Source organism: Macaca fascicularis, chromosome 13 (assembly GCF_037993035.2).
Source record: "Macaca fascicularis isolate 582-1 chromosome 13, T2T-MFA8v1.1".
NCBI classification, from domain to species: Eukaryota; Metazoa; Chordata; class Mammalia; order Primates; family Cercopithecidae; genus Macaca; species Macaca fascicularis.
The window spans coordinates 113,119,039-113,140,556 of NC_088387.1; the positions used below are offsets into that span (position 1 = coordinate 113,119,039).

The window sequence follows — 21,518 nt, forward strand, 5'->3', positions numbered from 1 at the left end:
ATGCAGTTAATCTAGTACCTTTTAATTCCATAGGAAATGTAAATAAATTCCTTCTCAGTTCATTGGAATTTTTTATAGTTGGTTAAGACAGAGATCAAAATGAGACAAGCACTCATTAGCCTGGTAGGTAGGTGCCTACCTTTAATCTCTGTGGTGCTTTGACTAAATCACTTGCTTTCTGCTTCTGTTTCAGTGCATTTGGAAAAACTCACTGCTTTTTGGCTTGTATGGATGATCTGAGAATATATTTAGGGATTTGTGAGTTAATCAACCTTTGGGAGTCTGGCTGTTTTTAACAACATCAGCTTTAGCGTGGAGTTTATGGATGTCTGGGCTGTAGATTGGCAGTTCTCTGTGCTGTTGTCTGGGGAGGAAGAGGAGAGGATGTTGTGTCTGATGTACAGGCTTGTCCTGGCAGAACAGGGCTTCTTGCTGGCTGAACCCAGTGTGTTTGGTGTAGGTGGGATTAGAATGGGCAGTGGCCATATAATTCAGGAGATAAGAAATAGCCTTAAGAGAGGCATGCCAAATAAATCTCTCTACTTTGTGTTCTCATGATGCTGTTTCTCTGCCTAACATAAGACTTAGTGGCCATCATTTTTTTTGTATTGTTCATTTAATTGTCTTCTTTTACTGGCCTGTAAGTTTTGTGAGTACAAGGAAAACCATGGTTGTGTTGTTCATCCATTGTACCTATACAAGAAGTGTTTACAGAATGTTGTTAGAATGTGTCCTTATGCTTCTTGTATTTATTTTACATTTGTGGTTATAAAGTTTCTAGTTGTAGCAATTAATGTTAAGAGTTTTAAGCCCTTTAGGAAAGATGGAAGATAAATATGAGCTGTTTTATTAGTCTGCTCTCCTTGATTTTAAGCAAACTCTCGAGGCATGATTCTGGCCCCCACCCCCTCACCCCCATTTTCCTTTCAGTGAATGAAAGGCACAGATGGAGCCAGGCCTTCCACTCAGGGATTGGTAGGAATGCATAGATGAATACAGTTTGTTCCCAAGCCATCAGAAGCTCACAATCAAAAAGGAAAGTCAGACTCATAGGCCAGTAAGTTACAGTTTAATATAAGCACATACAGAAATTACTTTAAAAGTATTTTGGGATCCCAAAAAGTATGAATAAAGGTTCTACTTTCTAGGTTCAAGAGGTGGGTAGAAGTGACCCCATTAAGTAAAACAGGAGATCCAGGAGGAAACGAGGCAGATTTGGCAAGATGGTGACATTGGTCAGGTACAAGTACAGTAAATAATTCAGTTTTGGGATGTTCTCAGTTTGAATTTTGTGCAGTGTTGTTCTTTTTAGGTAATCTGTAGATTTTTGTGTTGGTTTATAAAAAGCGCTTTCCCCAGTTGGTAGCTTTGAATTCGTCTTCGTTATTTGTGAGGAGGCTATACTTTTTGGATTAGATATTCCCCGTTACCTTACCAAAGTTGGCTCTAAGTAGTTGAGCCAACTGTCTGCTTACGTTATGCTTGGAAAAAGTGTTTTTTCTATGACAGTGACCTAGAAATGTTTGAAAATGCTTGCATCCTTTAGGGTGTGGTTGCCATTGCATAAAATGTACTGGGATGAAACTGGCAGATTCAGTATAGGGAGATGAGGTAATTACTATCTTAAATGCTGGTGCTCAGTTTCTTGTTGAGAAATTTGAAAACAAGCATGTATTTCTTAAAAAATCATCTATTTGGGAGTAGATAATAAATGCCCATGTTGCAAAATATCAAGGGAGATGGGTACGTAATGAAAAATAACTCTCCCTTTTACCCCATCCTCTGGATTCCCAGGTGCCTTTCCCCTTCCGTGTGTCTCATGTACATGGCAAAGTCCACAGGCGAAAAGCAAGTATCTTTGTTGTATCCCTTTTTAAGAGTGAGGAAGACTTTCCCAATAATCCCTAGCCATATTTCTCATTGAACAAAATTGCAGCACAGTTACAGTCCCAGAATTAGTTGTTGGTGATGATTGGTTGAGACCAGTGACTATTCATCCCGTGAGACTAGGGAAGAGTCTAGCTTTTCTTAAAACACATGGCTGCCTGGTCTGGTTACTGAACAAAATCTGGTTTCTCTTAGCAGGGAAAAAGATTACTGCTATGGGGTATCTAAAAGATCATTACATCTTAGTGCTTTGTACTTGGTACAGGGCTGCCTCGTTCTTTGTAATGGCTAGAGAACATTCATTCCATTCACTTCATGTACATGCTTTAGCAGTCTCTGTCTTTTCCAATTTTTCTATTATCACCATGCTGCAGTACATGTTTATAAATGTAAATACATCATCTTCCCTATTTCCAAATTGTTCCCTATTAACATTATATCAGTATATATTAAATACTTCCACCAACAGTGTTCAGTGTGCCTGTTTCCTTATACACTTGACAGTGCAGAGTACTGCTGAAGTCCATCTGATAGGTGAAAATGTTATTTTACTCTTATTTTAATTTCCGTTTCTCTTATTATAGGGTTTGGGCATCTTTTCTTATGAATGAATCATTTGTGAATCTTTTTCTGAGACCTGACTATGCCTGTGCTCTGCCTACTTTTCTATTAGGTGGTTACTCTGTTTATTATTGACATGTAGGAGCTTTAGATAAATTAAAGAAATCAGCTCTTGGTGATATGACTTATGTTACGGCTTTTAAGTTTGTTGTTTGTCCTTTGACTTTGCTTATGGTGTTTTGCCATGAAGGAATTTTTTATATTTATGTGATGAAATTGTATCTATTTTTTTATTGCTTCCAAAGTTTGTGTTATACTCAAAATATTTCAGATATTACCTTTATCATATTCTGAATACCCAGTATGCGTTTGGATCTATCACTGGAATTCTAGTTATGTTTCACTGATCTGTCTGTTCATCTGTTCATCATTCTAGGTTTTAAAAAATGTGTTCTAGTCTCTGAAAGGAAAGTCATAAATTTTCTGGCTATCTCACATGATTATATTTCTTTTTTTTTTTTTTTTTTTTTTTTTTTGAGACGGAGTCTCGCTCTGTCACGCAGGCTGGAGTGCAGTGGCCAGATCTCAGCTCACTGCAAGCTCCGCCTCCCGGGTTCCCGCCATTCTCCTGCCTCAGCCTCCGGAGTAGCTGGGACCACAGGCGCCGCCACCTTGCCCGGCTAATTTTTTGTGTTTTTAGTAGAGACGGGGTTTCGCCGTGTTAGCCAGGATGGTCTCGATCTCCTGACCTTGTGATCCGCCCGTCTCGGCCTCCCAAAGTGCTGGGATTACAGGCTTGAGCCACCGTGCCCGGCCGATTATATTTCTATATTAGTTTTAAAATCAAGTTTTCTTTTTTTAAAATCCTATTGACATTTTTATTGTATGGACTTAATGATTAACATAGAGAGAAAGTAACATCTTTATGATTCTGAGTCTTCTCATCCAAGAAAGTTTTGCGTTTCCATTTATTCGAGTGAAGCTCTTTGAGCAGGGTATCTCCTTTGGACAGTTATGTGAACCTCTGTTTCATTAGAGCCATTACGTATTTTTTGTGTCTATTTATTACAGTACATGGTGTTACTATTAATAATAAGGTTTAACAAAAAACTAAAAGTCACTATCTGTGTAACCACCCTGGGCAAAAAGTAGAAATACTCAGCCCACAAAAGCCCCTTGTTGTCTGTCACTATTATAACCCGTTCTCTCCCTTCATAGGTAAACACTTTAGTGACTTCAGTGATAGTCATTTTCATGTTCTTCTTTATAGTTTTATCAATTATGTAGGCGTTCCCAGACAATATGGTTTATTGCTTGCTGTTTGGAACTTTTTGTGAAATACATTTGTATATTGTATATATTCCTCTGAATTGACTTGAGATGTATGGTTTCTTCTAGAAGTTAGTTTCTTCATCTTCATTGTTTTGTGTAATTTCCCATTGTACAGATAAACCAGAATGTATGTAGCCATTTTGCTGTTAAAGGTTTTATTTTTCCTTAGCATTTGGCTATTATGAACAACATTGTATTGAACATTCTTGTACATGCCTCTCCTAGTCCCCATGTTAGACACATGGGTATTGAGTGCTCTGTCATGGATAGGACTATTTTCAATCCTGTAAGAAAATACTGAATTTTTTTTCTAAAGCACTTGTTGACCATGTATGAGAAATCCCATTGCTCTACATTGTATTTGGTATTGTGAGACTAAACTTTTGGCAATCTGGTAGGTGTATAATGGTGTCTTATTTGGCTTTGTTTTATCTCATAAAGATGTAAAAAAAAATGGTTCTTTCCTTTGCCTTTGGGCCCTGTCATCTCTACTTAACTTTGAAGTTGGTTTGTCGCTGTGAGGTTGGTTGATGAGGACACTTACTTTCCAAACGTAGCTGCACATAAGTTTTGCCTGGGAAATTAAAAAAAAATTCAAGGTCCCATTTCAAACTGGGGAATAAAAAGTTATGGAGCTAGAATCCAAGAATCTGTTTCTAACTAGCTGTCAGATGATTACTACACAGCTAAACTTCCACAGATAAGATCCCAGCACAGGGTCCTTGAAACTGAAGGTTGTTCTGTCTGTCTGTACTGTGTCTTCCTAGTCTGGTGAGTGTTTGGCATTTAAAACACACCTCAATTTGGAATAGCCACATATAATTGCTCATAGCCACCTGGGGCCAGTGACTGTTATATTGAACAATGCAGATCTATTCAGTAAACTGCTCAGCAATAAGTGTATAGTTTGATACGCATTTTGAACTTTGATATACACTTTGATCTTTCCCATCAGGTTGTATACTTCACGCCTCCCCACGCCCCTTTCTATCAATGCAGGGTCTCACAAAGACTGGCTGTTCGCCTTGGGAGGGACTGGTTAAGAATATGTTACCGAAAATCCATTTATATTATTTTTAAAAATTAGAACATATTTTGTATTCCATCAGTAGAGATGTGGATGTAACAATTGATTTTTGGGGGCTGTTTTTATTGATTCGTTGAAGATTGTAATCACTTTGCACTATCTTAAAATTTAAGGTTTTTTTACTCCAAAATTATTATAGGTTAATTTTTGGCTTAGTGTAGAATGCTTAATTCTGATGTGGAGGTAATTAACAAGCTTTTGTTGGGCACGTGTGACAGTTGATGGGCATGTGGCTAGTGGCTATCATATTGAACGGTGCAGATCTTTTCAGAAAATCGCTCACTTACATGTAAGTGTATGGTTTGATATGCATTTTAAATACCCCAGAAACTCCTTTCTCGTGTTCTAGTAAGAGGGAGGAAATTTAAAGCATGTAAAGCTGGAGAAAATATACAATCTATTGTGGAGACAGAATGTAAATTTGTGAATAACATTTTTATATTTTTTAACCACACATTAATTAAAGTGTAAGCACCCTTAGTAAAAATTTAAAGATGATAAGATCAGGTTCAACTTTGGAACTAAAAGGAAAAAAGTGTAAGATGGAGGAGATCGCAGAGGTTGAGGTCCTACATCTGCCATACTTGCTGTTTCCTTTTAAAGTAGAGGTAACACTGGTCTCACATGAGCATTGAGGATAGCTTAGGTTTCCTGAAATGTAATAACATTTGTTATACAGAAATGGAAAATGTTAGCACTGGGAGCACTAAGGTATTTGGTTTAAGCAGGAAATAGGTATAGATAAATGTTTTAATGCCATAAGTGGGAAATTCAGAATTCCTCGTTTCTCTTAACTCAATGATATAACTACACTTGAACTGTTCTGTTTTTTTAAAAAAACTAACCCAAAAAGTACATTGATGCGTGTCCATGTATTCATGTAATACAGTTGTATGTATACTGCAAAAATAAAAAGCTAAAGAGCTCGCAGACCATAATGGAAATCACTATTGGAAAAGACACCATAAAAAAAGATACAAGACTAAGCCATAGACTGACAGAGATGCTATTTGCAAAAGGTCAGTTTCAGATATATAAAGAATTCTTTTTAAAGAAATCAATGAGAAAAAGACAAGCTGATAGAATAATGGGCAAAGGCTCTAAAGGGAAAACTAAATGTCCAATAGACATAAGAAAAATATTCATCCGGGCTAGTAATCGGGAGAAATACACATTTAAAAAATAGAGAAATAATGTTTTACATTTATTAGCTTGGCAAAAATTAGTAGTCTTGACAGTACCAACTGTTGTCAAGAATGTGGAGCAGTGGAACTCACATTGCTGATAAATACTTAATTAGGAGAGCAATTTAGCAATACTTAGTCAAGTGGATGTTGCTTGACTTGGAGGTTCTACTCTGGGTATTAACATAATGAAATACAATACACAAGGTGAGTAAATAAGGTAGAGCCATGTGTATCAACATAGATAAATGTCAGCAATGTAATACTAAGTGAAAAAAATTGCAGAAGCTTACATTCAGTTTTATACCATTTTTAGTTTAAAATATTCAAAGCAATACTATATGTAAAATACACAAGTAGCAAAAGTATAAAAATATGCACGAGAATGCTACAACAAACTTAAGGCTAGTAATCTTTGTGGGAGGGATGGAAGGAGTAGGGCCAGAGGAGGGGTTTGCACAGGAGGCTTCATTGTATGTGTAGTATTAGAAATACTGGAATATTTCAAGTCCCTGTCGTTCTCCAATACCTCCTTCCTAGAGGTGACAGCATCTAATGGTTTAGTGTCTAGTGTTTCTGGGCCTGTGCATATGGAAGTAGAATAGCATGGGCTCTGGGGTAAGGGTGCCTGGTTGTGCAAGGTGGCTATGATTATTACATGAACCCCTCCTTGTAAAGCACAGTGTGCTGCACTGCCTGGCACACATCTGGTATCTACTGAGCACCTACAATTAGTGAAGTATGATATATAAATGGACTATATGGAGACTATGTTAATGTCTAGCACATAGTGGGCTCATAATAAGTACAGAATAAATGCATATTTAATAAATGAATGTATATACATAGTTTGGATTTTTCTTCTATAACTCGTACCTTTCACTTACTAGTATTTCTTGGTAATCTTCCATATCGAAATATACAGATTTATAAAATTATTTTCGCCACATTTTTAAAAATCTGATTTTAATTTTTAGTTTCAGGTTGGGCGTGGTGACTCATGCCTGTAATCCCAGCACTTTGGGAGGCCGAGGTGGGTGGATCCCCTGAGGTCAGGAGTTCAAGACCAGCCTGACCAACATGGAGAAACCCCGTCTTTACTAAAAATACAAAAATTAGCCAGGCGTGGTAGTGTATGCCTATAATCCCAGCTGCTTGGGAGGCTGAGGCAGGAGAATCGCTTGAACCCGGGAGGCGGAGCTTGCAGTGAGCTGAGATTGTGCCCCTGCACTCCAGCCTGGGCAACAAGAGCAAAACTCCGTCTCAAAAAAAAGAAATTTAGTTTCTTTTTGTGACTTGTTTCTTCCCTCCTCCTACCTTTTTTTTTTTTTTTTTTTTTTTTTTTTTTTTTTTTTTGAGAAAGGCTCTCGCTCTGTCGCCTTGACTGGAATGCAGTGGCATGATCACAGCTCACTGCAACCTTGACTTCCAAGGCTCAAGCAATCCTTCCACCTCAGCCTCCCCAGTAGCTGGGACTACTGGTCTGCACCACCATGCCCAGCTAATTTTTGTATTTTTTTGTAGAGATGGGGTTTCGCCATGTTGCCCAGGCGCGAACTCCTGGATTCAAGTGATCCTCCTGCCTTGGCCTCCCAAAGTGTTGGGACTATAGGTATGAGCCACCTCGCTTGGCCCTGATTTTTGAACTGATGTTTATCTTTCTCTTACTGACTTTTAGGAGTTCTTTCTACCTTTTGAATACTAACTCTCTGTTACGTATCTTATGTGTGTATATAGGTTCTTTTTCCTTCCACGTTGTTACTTAGGATGTCTTTAGTATTTTTTTGTTGTTTGTAGAAGTTTTTTATTTTTATGTAGTAAATCCATTCAATATATAAAATTTATATTAAATTATTGTTATATCACATAAGATTATAATCTCTTACATTCTTGTCTAGGATATACATACATACATATATATATGTAATATATATATATATATATATATATATATATATAGTGTTAGTTTTCATAGTTAGGTTATGCTGCAGTAATAAACTATCCCCAAATCTCACAGGCTCAAAACACCAAAGGTCCCTCTTGCTACTTGCCCACTCATGGACTGGCAGGGTAATTTGCTCCTCATCATTTCTGGAACATTGCAGATAGCACAACTCTGAAGATTCTTGTTCTGGCAGTTAAGTGTCCTGGCCGAGAAGCAACACACATCACTTCTGCTAACAATTCACCAACCAAAACTTGTCCCCACAAGGGAGTAGGAAATACATCCTCTGTCTACCCAGAAGGGGAGGAGAACCAGATATAGGTGACTGGTACTAAAGACTATTACAGTTGTGTATGGACCTTTATTCTGTTTGGGGTTTGTTTTTAAATGTGGTAGGCAGTATAATGTAGTGGTCAGGAATTCAAGTTCTAGATCTAGACTACCTGATGAGTAACAAGTTACACTAGTTAAACTGTTTCAGACTTGGTAAGTGGAGATAATAGTAGAGTTCTCCTCATAGGGTTATTGTGAAGATTAAATAGATTATAAATGTAAGGTGCTTAGAATGTTGTGTCAGCTTGGGTCCTCTGAGGAGCAGGTGCCAAGGAGCAATTAGAGAGCAAGTGATGAGCTGGGGAAGTTGTCTGTGAGACAATGCTCTGGGGAGCTGGCAGAGGGAGGGAGAGCTGTGGACTGCAGGACCGGCCCCACTGGAGGAGAGGGGGAAGGAAGGAAGGCTGGGCAGGTGGAGGCACAGGCTGTCAGGAGTATGGCCTTGGCATGAGTCTGGGCAGGGAGCCTGGCTGTGGGGAAATGAAGTTCTAAGGAGGTCCCAGCATGGCCTTGGCATGAGCCTGGTGATGGGTATCAAGTGTGCTGCAGATGATGCTGCCAGTCAGTTATGCCCCCTGCGGGTGGAGATCTGAGGGGCGTGTACTCATACCTGCCATATAAGCACACGATTAATATTAGCAACGTGGCTTATCAAACGGGAGTGTAACTTGGTTTTTCCAAAAGGAAAACCAGTTACCCCAGCTACATTAATTGGATAATCTAGCTTTTTTTTTTTTTTTCCTACTGACGGGAAATGGAAATGCTGCTTTTCTGTAGATGTGAGATGCTCTATTTGTGTAACAGTCTCCTGTGGATGGCCCTGTGCATGTGTGCTCTGACAGTGTGTAGTGGATCTTCGTGTGTGCCTAAGCTCTTGTGCTTTTGTGCCACTTTATCTGGGGTAAAGTTGTAAATGTTGAATTTCTTGGTAAGGAATATTATGTTTTAAGTTTTGGTGGCCATTGTCCAATTTTCTTTAAAGAGCTGTCCCAAGGTACAGTCAGATTAACAGTATAGAGCACCAGCTTCCTCATGTCCCCAGCAGCACTGAGAGGTGGAAGATAGTGCCTCACTGATGGTTTATTTCACACTTCGTTACTTATAGTTGAGAGAGAATATTTTTCAGATTTTATTGGACATTGATATTTGTAAATTGTTCTTTCCTTTTGCCCAGTTTTCTATTGAGTGGTTCATAGTTTCTCATGGATATCCAAGAGTTCTGGATATGTAGAGGTGGAGGGTCAATCTCATCACTTTCTTGTTTTAAAAATCTTCCATGGTTTTGTCGTCACTATGGGCTCAAACACCTTGGCATGGCATTCAAAGCCCTCACTTCTGAACCACCCCACTTCCGACCTCATCTCCCATGATCCCTGGCCATGCGGTGTGTTGGCGCTTTCCTGTCTGTGTGCTTCCTTCATGTTGTTTTCTTCCTTAAAATGCCATTTCCCTTTTTCTCCAACACAGTGCTTCTCACACCTTGAGGATCATGAGAACCTATGTTTTCATTTTATTTTTTATATATATTTTTGGGCCTATCCCCCCAAGGATTTTGATTCAGTGTCCAGAGTGAGGCCTGATCTCATTTTCTTTATCTGAATGATGACAATGTTGAAAAGAGATTTCAAAAATTCTGTACAATCCTATATGTGTGTTGTCCTTGACATACTCTTTCTTGGCAAGAATCATACTTTGTCTTGTAATGTATGAATAGATTGATATGGAACAGGGGAGGGGAAGCTGCCCCCTCCGATGGTTGTGGAGATGAGTGGGATTGGGAAGCAGTGCCCGCCTAGCTCGCCCCTCACATGCTTTGTGGCACGCACCCCTTCAGGCTCGCTCTTTTGTGGTGTCTTGAAGGATGTTCTATGTAACCATTAAGAAGACTCTGATGTTGGGTTGACGTTCCTTCTGTATATGTTTATGTTTTCCATTAGGTTCTAAAGTCATCTTGAGCTAGGACTGGGACTCGTGCATTTTTAGATTTCCCATGTTTGCGCATAGTAGATGCTTGGTAAATGTTTGCTATAATTAAATTAGGAGCTATCTGAAAAAGAAAGAAATAAGAGATATTTGAAACAAAGTTTTAAACTGTAAGAAACCATATAGATGTGAGTAGTTAATATGAAGAATACTGATTTTTCCATTTTATTCACTTTTTGCTTAATTAAAAAAATGCTGTTAGAATCCTTTAGAAGGCAAGAAGTGTTAGAACTTTTGGAAAGACATTTTGCTTTTATTGAGTCTGTTTTAAAGAACAATTGTTTCTTAGACAATGTACAACAATGTTCTACTGTTTTTCTCCTTGAAATGTGAGAAAGAGAACATACTTGTCTGTGTCTTAGGCAGAGATATCTCTATGGGTCTGTGGAGATAGCTACATGTAGATAGTGTGATTTGTTCACAATTTAGGTGCCTGAAACACTGATTGTTTTGTTATGTATTTTTTTGCAAGTTCCTAACGTCAATGGATTTTTTCTTTTATTTATAGACTTTAAGGCCTATTATTCCTAAGATTCTATGAGAATGTGTTTCATAAGAGAGAAATGGAGATTTTTGGCCAGGTGTGATGGTTCATGCCTATAATCCCAGCCCTTTGGGAGGCAGAGGCAGGCAGATTGTTTGAGCCCAGGAGTTCAAGACCATCTTGAGCAACATAGTGAAACTTTGTCTTTACAAAAAAATGCACAAATTAGCTTGGCATGGTGGTGTGTGCCTGTAGTCCCAGCTACTTGGAAGGCTGAGATGGGAGAATTGCCCAAGCCTGGAGGTAGAGGCTGCAGTGAGCTATGATTTCACCACTGCAGTGCAGCCTTGGCCACAGAGCAAGACCCTGTCTTAAAAAAAAAAGGAAAAGGAAATGGAGATTTTTCTCCAGTCTGTCTTTACTTACCATGAGACATTCTTATTTTCTGTCTTTTTGTTTGGGGAGAAAAGAGCAGCAGCAGTCTTACCAGAGTGTATTTCACTTCTATAAGTCAAGAACAGTTTAGTTCCTAGTGAACTATGAGGAAATTTAAAAATTGAGGTTGGTGGACTTGAGCTTTTCGAAGGCTGCTTTGTCCCGTATCTAATTCATTCCTTCCCCTTGGGAGCCAATCCTTGAGATGCCTCAGAGCTTAGCTGCAGGTTCCCACTGTCCACAGTGGTGATGTTTAGGCCACAGTAGACTCCCCTTTACTCCCGTTGCCACAGACTGTCTTGCATCCCACCAGATCCTCCAGCCCCTGGTGCCCTTATAGTCTCAGGGTGCTTGGGGACTTTGACCCCTCCCGGAGCTTTTGCGAAGAAATTTAGTGCTCCTCTTTTTCACCAGTTACAGGGTTCCTTCAGTCATTAAAACAAGTTTCTCTTCCCCTTAACACATAGGTGCCCTGGGTTTTTTGTTTCTGTGTCTGCAAACCAGTGTCAACCAGATTTTTCCAGGTGTCCTTCTACACCTCTCCCCACGTGGCCACACCTGTTCCCTGCCAGGTGTAGCAGAGACAGTATTGGTGGGCATTGGCCCATCACTTGGAACTTGAGGCTCATCCTTGGGATTTCCCTTAATTTTTGTTTTTGTTTGTAAATTTGGAAGGTCTTAATTTTTGTGTAACCTTTGTGTTTTTGTCCTGAGAATTTCAATGTAACATGACATGAAAAATTCAGGTCTGTGTTGCTAATACAAAATTTTAATTTTTCTTTACAGGTCAACTTTGTAGTGTGCCAACTCTTTGCCTTGCTAGCAGCCATTTGGTTTCGAACTTATCTACATTCAAGCAAAACTAGCTCTTTTATAAGACATGTAGTTGCTACCCTTTTGGGCCTTTATCTTGCACTTTTTTGCTTTGGATGGTAAGTAACTATTTTGATCCTTTTAAAATGAAGACTATTTGGATATATTTGAGAATTGAGTATGTGGAAAGATACAGTATGTAGGGTGTTGTTCTTACATTTACTTAAAAAGTTTTTTTTCCAGGCCAACTTTTAAATTTTTATTTTTAAAACAAAAAACAACGAATGGGAAATGGGCTCTCTCTCTCTCTCTTTAGTTTAGTCTTAGAGGAAAATTTACTATTTATAATTTATGAAAAGACAGATGAAAAGTATATAAAAGCATTTTATCCTGTCATGAGGAGTTCTTTACACCTATTTTGCAAATCTTTTATACTGACAGAAAAGCCATTTAAAATGTGTTTTTGTTTGTTTGGCTGTTTTTTCTCTGGGCAAGTAGCTTTTAAGAGCCTGATAAAGCCTATTGATAGAACTTTATTGCTATTTTTTAGATTCTGCCATTAGCAAAAAGAGGCTTTTTGTTTGTTCATTTGTCTGTTCTTCATGGGGAAGAATTATTTATGATGGAAAGCTTTTATTTCTGACTTTTCAGATGGATGTTGGTATTTTCTTTCATTAGGTCTCTTTCTCAGTCCTCAGGGCTACCCTGAGAGTCTTAAATACAGAAATACTGTACTTCCTGTTTGTTACAGGAAGTAACAAACAAATGTTAGCTGTGCATGGAGAAGAAATCAGAAGGGCACACTGTCTTGGCAAAACAGCAGAAACTCTCAGTGGCAGTCTCTTTGTGGTCTCTTCCTGAGCTTGCTTTCTTATGTGAGCACTTGTGCTGCATGCTCATCTGCTGTAGTGACAGTGAAGGACTTCTAGACTTGCTCTTCTGCAGATTGTTGTTTGATATCAGAATTCCCTGAGAGGATGAAAATGCACTCACTTGGTCTGTGCCTTAGTAGTTTCTGTTGTGGGTTGTAGAATCTGGGACTTTAATGACGCTTTTGTGTTTGTTCTAGAATGTTGTTTTTTGATGGTTATGAGGATTGGAATACACTGATATTTCTTAATCTAATTTTTGCCTCTGGCAATTGCAAGTGTTTCCTAGAAACTCATGAAAAATTAATTAGGGATAATTTATTCAGTCTCTACCATATTATCTCTGATAGGCACTGCCTTGGTAGACAGTGTTTAGTATTGAGATTTAAATATGACCTCTTAAATAAGACCCAAGTCTGGTCTTTTTTGCTTCATTGATATCACGTTTATATCATCACAGTTTTTTAAGGTTTCTCAGGTGATACTATTTAAACTTTTCATAAATCATGCCATGGAGTAGTATATATTTTTCAAACTTTTGATTATGGAGCTTTTCAAACATAAAGGTACAAAGAACAATATAGTGAGCCCTCATATGCCCATCACTCAGCTTCAACAGTTATTAAAATTCTACCATTCTTGTTTTATCTTTTTCAACTTATTTTTGTAGAGTATTTTAAAGCATATCCCAGTCTACGCATTTCATCCACAAATAACTTTGATATTCAGTATATATTTGGGTAGCATATTTCCATAATGCATTGGGAAAGGCTTATAGTTCATATTGGCCAACTCCAGGGGACACCATTCACTCTGTGGTCTATGGAGACAGAGTAGAAGATAAAAATATAAATAGTATCTCCTACAGTTGTGTAACATGGAGGTACTGCCAAAGATGAGGAGGCATCTCTTTACTTAAAAATCTTTTACTAAAGAAGTGTTCTGTTGCTGTGAAGCCTTTTTGGATGCCTTGTAACACAATGTCACAAGTAACCCGACGTTAATGTCAGGTAGTCTGAAGTACTTCAAATTATATGTGATAACCAGGATTTCTTCTTTTTTCAATTTTTTAAGACAGGGTCTCACTTTGTTGCCCATGCTGGAGTGCAGTGACGTGATCACAGCTCACTGCAGCCTCAATCTCCTGGGCTCAGGTGATCGATCCTCCCACCTCAGCCTCCTGGGCAGCTGGGATTATAGGCGTGTGCCACCACACCTGGCTAATTTTTTGTAGAGGTGGAGTTTTGCCATGTTATCTAAACTGGTCTTGAACTCCCAGACTCAAGCAGTCTGCCCACCTTGACTTCCCAAAGTGTTGGGATTATAGGTGTGAGCCACTGTGCCCAGCCAGGATTTTTATTTTTATTTTTCAAACGAGTTCTCTATTTTTTTCTTAAAGGAGAAAGCTTTCTGTATTCTTTCTTTGGAAAGAGGGATTGTTTATGCCTCTGTACCATGTGTAAGATCACTCTTTGTTAATTGGAATTAACTAATAGGGATATATTATTTTGATTTGCATTTCAGTATTTTCTTTTGTAGGCTCAAAAACAATTGTATCTGCTATTGATTTTGACAACTTGTCTTTTGGAAAACATGTTAGTACTCTGTAAGTATACAGGCATGCCTCAGAGATATTGCAGATTTGATTCCAGACCACAACAATATAGTGAATATCATAATAAAGCAAGTCACATAAACTTTTTTGGTTTCCCAGTGCATTTAAAAGTTATATTTACCCTATATTCTAGTCTATTAAGTATGCAATATAATTATGTCTAAAAAAATGTACATACCTTAATTGAAAAATTTTTTATTAGTAAATAATACTAAGGATCATCTGGACTTTCAGTGGGTTGTAATCTTTTTGTTGGTAGAAGATCTTGTTTGATGTTGATGGCTGCTCGCTTATCAGTGTTGTCTGCTGAAGGTTTGGGTTGCTGTGGCAAATTCTAAAAAGGCAACAATGAACTTTACCATAGTGATCGACTCTTCTTTTCACAAAAGATTTCTCTGTAGCATGTGATGCTGTTTGATAGCCTTTTACCCACAGTAGAACTTTCAAAATCGGAGTCAAACCCTGCTGCTGCTTTGTCAGCTAAGTTTCTGTAATATTCTAAATTCTGAATTAAAAGTAGAGTCCAAGATGGCTGATTAGAGACTTTCAGTGTGCCTCAGCCACTTGGAAATAGCATGGTAGTACATAAAGATCAACTCTCTGAACTTTAATTCAAGAAGGAAAACAGAAATTCACCAGAATTGTGAAGGACACCTCAGATCCTGAAGGGAATGCTGGCAAACAGCCCCTGTGATAGCATCCAGTTGATAAAAGTGAGTGAAGCCCCAGTAAGTGAGAGAGGCAGGGAGCCCTTCTCTGTTGCTCACTTTTCCACTGAGGATCTGAGCAACCCACTCTGAGGGAGAGCACTTTGTTTCTCCCAAGCCCTGGAGCCAACTTGGGAAGAGGGTTTGAGACACTGTGAGAAACAGACATCATGAAAAGCTGCAGACATTCTCCCAGACCTGAGATGGAAAACAGGACACAATTTTTAATCCAGGCACGTATGAAGCCAGCCATTCCTTGGTGACTCAGCAGCATGGCCGTGCAGGCATTTCAGTCTTGGGCCAGAGATTAGAGCACCTGCTCTGGAGTGGGGTAGGGGCCTCCACAGCTAGAACTGTGGAAAGCGCCTCAGCTGTAGGGCTAGAATTGTGCTTTCCTCCATTGCAAGACTGGGTCAGGAGGAGAGCTGCTAAGTTGCAGTTTCTCCTGGGCAGCAAGACTTGCAGCCAAGGCCAGCTTGGTGACCTGAAACTGATCCATGTGTGCCATTATTGGGTGCCCCACTCTGTTCTACTGATACTGTGGTATGACAGGCCCTCTCTACTCCACCTGCAGGCAGAAATCCAGACATTTGAGAGCACCTGTTTGCCTGGACCAGCAGACTGAGCCACCCCAGCCCTCCTGGACATAGATCGTGGTGCAGTGAGGCTCTCTCTGCTCCACACCCAGGCAAATCTACAGGCATTTAGACCTTCTGCTTCTCTGGTTCAGCAGCCTGAGCCGCCCCACTCTTCCTGGACGTAGATTGTGGTTCAAGGGGACCCTCTGTGTTCCATGCCCAGGCAGGTTTCCAAGCATATGGAATGGCAACTCTTCTAGATTAGAAGTTTAAGCCATCTCCCATTCCTGTGTAGAGAACATGGAGCCCAGATGGTTTCCCAGCTGCATGTCTAGGCACAATCCTGCGTTCTTGGTGGCTGCCCTCTGGATTCTCCCTTGGCACTAGTGTCTGTGCTTGCCACTGGGGGATCTGTAGGCCAGCCTGCTCTGTTTGGCCCTGCTGTTTGTGACCCCTGTCCCCCTGGGGCTGAGTAGGGAGCTCAGACCACTGTATACTCCACATACCAGCTTATTGCCTGAGGCAGTAGAGAGCTTCTGCCAGTAAACAAGGATCAAGTATATACTCAGCTGTGTTGGCTGCAGCCAGCTTTCACTTATAAGCACCATGTGTGGGCTTGTAGGTTGAACTTCACAGCCCAATCTCATTAAGGAGGGAGAAAAAGGAAAAAGGAAAGAAAAAATAACATGACAGGGAAAGAAAGAAAAAGAAAAAAACTTACCTGCATGAAAATAATTACAGAAATTAGAAGTGCCAGCATCTCTAGATGAGAAAGAACCAGTGCAAGAATTTTGGCGTTATGTAGTGACACCACCAAATGATTGCACTAGATCTCCAACAATGGACCCTAACCAAAATGGAAACTCAGAAATGACAGATAAAGAATCAAATCATGGATTTCAAGGAAGCTCAGTGAGATCCAAGACAAAGTTGAAAGTCAACACAGGAGTAGGCGGAGCAAGATGGCCGAATAGGAACAGCTCCAGTCTCCAACTCCCAGCGCGAGCGACACAGAAGACCGGTGATTTCGGCATTTTCAACTGAGGTACTGGGTTCATCTCACTGGGGAGTGCCGGACGATCGGTGCTGGTCAGCTGCTGCAGCCCGAGCAGCGAGAGCTGAAGCAGGGCGAGGCATTGCCTCACCTGGGAAGCGCAAGGGGGAAGGGAATCCCTTTTCCTAGCCAGGGGAACTGAGACACACAACACCTGGAAAATCGGGTAACTCCCACTCCAATACTGCGCTTTAAGCAAACAGGCACACCAGGAGATCATATCCCACGCCTGGCCGGGAGGGTCCCACACCCACGGAGCCTCCCTCATTGCTAGCACAGCAGTCTGTGATCTACCGGCAAGGCAGCAGCGAGGCTGGGGGAGGGGCACCCACCATTGCTGAGGCTTAAGTAGGTAAACAAAGCTGCTGGGAAGCTCGAACTGGGTGGAGCTCACAGCAGCTCAAGGAAACCTGCCTGTCTCTGTAGACTCCACCTCTGGGGACAGGGCAATAACAAACACAGCCGAAACCTCTGCAGACGCAAACGACTCTGTCTGACAGCTTTAAAGAGAGCAGTGGATCTCCCAACACAGAGGTTGAGATCTGAGAAGGGACAGACTCCCTGCTCAAGTGGGTCCCTGACCCCTGAGCAGCCTAACTGGGAGACATCCCCCACTAGGGGCAGTCTGATACCCCACACCTCACAGGGTGGAGTACACCCCTGAGAGGAAGCTTCCAAAGCAAGAATCAGACAGGTACACTCGCTGTTCAGAAATATTCTATCTTCTGCAGCCTCTGCTGCTGATACCCAGGCAAACAGGGTCTGGAGTGGACCTCAAGCAATCTCCAACAGACCTACAGCTGAGGGTCCTGACTGTTAGAAGGAAAACTATCAAACAGGAAGGACACCTACACCAAAACCCCATCAGTACATCACCATCATCAAAGACCAGAGGCAGATAAAACCACAAAGATGGGGAAAAAGCAGGGCAGAAAAGCTGGAAATTCAAAAAATAAGAGCGCATCTCCCCCGGCAAAGGAGCGCAGCTCATCGCCAGCAACGGATCAAAGCTGGACGGAGAATGACTTTGACGAGATGAGAGAAGAAGGCTTCAGTCCATCAAATTTCTCAGAGCTAAAGGAGGAATTACGTACCCAGCGCAAAGAAACTAAAAATCTTGAAAAAAAAGTGGAAGAATTGATGGCTAGAGTAATTAATGCAGAGAAGGTCCTAAACGAAATGAAAGAGATGAAAACCATGACACGAGAAATACATGACAAATGCACAAGCTTCAGTAACCGACTCGATCAACTGGAAGAAAGAGTATCAGCGATTGAGGATCAAATGAATGAAATGAAGCGAGAAGAGAAACCAAAAGAAAAAAGAAGAAAAAGAAATGAACAAAGCCTGCAAGAAGTATGGGATTATGTAAAAAGACCAAATCTACGTCTGATTGGGGTGCCTGAAAGTGAGGGGGAAAATGGAACCAAGTTGGAAAACACTCTTCAGGATATCATCCAGGAGAACTTCCCCAACCTAGTAGGGCAGGCCAACATTCAAATCCAGGAAATACAGAGAACGCCACAAAGATACTCCTCGAGAAGAGCAACTCCAAGACACATAATTGCCAGATTCACCAAAGTTGAAATGAAGGAAAAAATCCTAAGGGCAGCCAGAGAGAAAGGTCGGGTTACCCACAAAGGGAAGCCCATCAGACTAACAGCAGATCTCTCGGCAGAAACTCTCCAAGCCAGAAGAGAGTGGGGGCCAATATTCAACATTCTTAAAGAAAAGAATTTTCAACCCAGAATTTCATATCCAGCCAAACTAAGTTTCATCAATGAAGGAGAAATAAAATCCTTTACAGACAAGCAAATGCTTAGAGATTTTGTCACCACCAGGCCTGCCTTACAAGAGATCCTGAAGGAAGCACTAAACATGGAAAGGAACAACCGGTACCAGCCACTGCAAAAACATGCCAAAATGTAAAGACCATCGAGGCTAGGAAGAAACTGCATCAACTAACGAGCAAAATAACCAGTTAATATCATAATGGCAGGATCAAGTTCACACATAACAATCTTAACCTTAAATGTAAATGGACTAAATGCTCCAATTAAAAGACACAGACTGGCAAACTGGATAAAGAGTCAAGACCCATCAGTCTGCTGTATTCAGGAGACCCATCTCACACGCAGAGACATACATAGGCTCAAAATAAAGGGATGGAGGAAGATTTACCAAGCAAATGGAGAACAAAAAAAAGCGGGGGTTGCAATACTAGTCTCTGATAAAACAGACTTTAAACCATCAAAGATCAAAAGAGACAAAGAAGGCCATTACATAATGGTAAAGGGATCAATTCAACAGGAAGAGCTAACTATCCTAAATATATATGCACCCAATACAGGAGCACCCAGATTCATAAAGCAAGTCCTTAGAGACTTACAAAGAGACTTAGACTCCCATACAATAATAATGGGAGACTTCAACACTCCACTGTCAACATTAGACAGATCAACGAGACAGAAAGTTAACAAGGATATCCAGGAATTGAACTCATCTCTGCAGCAAGCAGACCTAATAGACATCTACAGAACTCTCCACCCCAAATCAACAGAATATACATTCTTCTCAGCACCACATCGTACTTACTCCAAAATTGACCACGTAATTGGAAGTAAAGCACTCCTCAGCAAATGTACAAGAACAGAAATTATAACAAACTGTCTCTCAGACCACAGTGCAATCAAACTAGAACTCAGGACTAAGAAACTCAATCAAAACTGCTCAACTACATGGAAACTGAACAACCTGCTCCTGAATGACTACTGGGTACATAACGAAATGAAGGCAGAAATAAAGATGTTCTTTGAAACCAATGAGAACAAAGATACAAAATACCAGAATCTCTGGGACACATTTAAAGCAGTGTGTAGAGGGAAATTTATAGCACTAAATGCCCACAAGAGAAAGCAGGAAAGATCTAAAATTGACACTCTAACATCACAATTAAAAGAGTTAGAGAAGCAAGAGCAAACACATTCGAAAGCTAGCAGAAGGCAAGAAATAACTAAGATCAGAGCAGAACTGAAGGAGATAGAGACACAAAAAACTCTCCAAAAAATCAATGAATCTAGGAGTTGGTTTTTTGAAAAGATCAACAAAATTGACAGACCACTAGCCAGACTAATAAAGAAGAAAAGAGAGAAGAATCAAATCTACGCAATTAAAAATGATAAAGGGGATATCACCACCGACCCCACAGAAATACAAACTACCATCAGAGAATACTATAAACACCTCTACGCAAACAAACTGGAAAATCTAGAAGAAATGGATAATTTCCTGGACACTTACACTCTTCCAAGACTAAACCAGGAAGAAGTTGAATCCCTGAATAGACCAATAGTAGGCTCTGAAATTGAGGCAATAATTAATAGCCTACCAACCAAAAAAAGTCCAGGACCAGATGGATTCACAGCTGAATTCTACCAGAGGTACAAGGAGGAGTTGGTACCATTCCTTCTGAAACTATTCCAATCAATAGAAAAAGAGGGAATCCTCCCTAACTCATTTTATGAGGCCAACATCATTCTGATACCAAAGCCTGGCAGAGACACAACAAAAAAAGAGAATTTTAGACCAATATCCCTGATGAACATCGATGCAAAAATCCTCAATAAAATACTGGCAAACCGGGTTCAGCAACACATCAAAAAGCTTATCCACCATGATCAAGTGGGCTTCATCCCTGGGTTGCAAGGCTGGTTCAACATTCGCAAATCAATAAACATAATCCAGCATATAAACAGAACCAAAGACAAGAACCACATGATTATCTCAATAGATGCAGAAAAGGCTTTTGACAAAATTCAACAGCCCTTCATGCTAAAAACGCTCAATAAATTCGGTATTGATGGAACGTACCTCAAAATAATAAGAGCTATCTATGACAAACCCACAGCCAATATCATACTGAATGGGCAAAAACTGGAAAAATTCCCTTTGAAAACTGGCACAAGACAGGGATGCCCTCTCTCACCACTCCTATTCAACATAGTGTTGGAAGTTCTGGCTAGGGCAATTAGGCAAGAGAAAGAAATCAAGGGTATTCAGTTAGGAAAAGAAGAAGTCAAATTGTCCCTGTTTGCAGATGACATGATTGTATATTTAGAAAACCCCATTGTCTCAGCCCAAAATCTCCTTAAGCTGATAAGCAATTTCAGCAAAGTCTCAGGATACAAAATTAATGTGCAAAAATCACAAGCATTCTTATACACCAGTAACAGACAAACAGAGAGCCAAATCAGGAATGAACTTCCATTCACAATTGCTTCAAAGAGAATAAAATACCTAGGAATCCAACTTACAAGGGATGTAAAGGACCTCTTCAAGGAGAACTACAAACCACTGCTCAGTGAAATCAAAGAGGACACAAACAAATGGAAGAACATACCATGCTCATGGATAGGAAGAATCAATATCGTGAAAATGGCCATACTGCCCAAGGTTATTTATAGATTCAATGCCATCCCCATCAAGCTACCAACGAGTTTCTTCACAGAATTGGAAAAAACTGCTTTAAAGTTCATATGGAACCAAAAAAGAGCCCGCATCTCCAAGACAATCCTAAGTCAAAAGAACAAAGCTGGAGGCATCACGCTACCTGACTTCAAACTATACTACAAAGCTACAGTAACCAAAACAG

General features: G+C 40.1%; 1 protein-coding gene across 11 annotated transcripts in view; it reads left to right on the forward strand.

Moving 5' to 3' along the window:
• The window catches only part of MBOAT2 (membrane bound glycerophospholipid O-acyltransferase 2), a 153,221-nt gene that overhangs the window by 27,228 nt on the left and 104,475 nt on the right, over nucleotides 1–21,518 (forward strand). For 5 of the 11 annotated variants that reach the window (XR_012422700.1, XR_012422697.1, XR_012422698.1 and 2 more), the window contains exon 2: nucleotides 12,018–12,163. The exons of the other annotated variants lie outside the window; for them this stretch is intronic. Coding sequence is in view for 1 of the 5 variants with exons in the window: in XM_005576601.5 (XP_005576658.2) it covers nucleotides 12,018–12,163 (146 nt within the window). In the remaining 4 variants the exon portion in view is untranslated. The remainder of the gene's footprint in view (nucleotides 1–12,017; nucleotides 12,164–21,518) is intronic. 11 annotated transcript variants of the gene reach the window in all.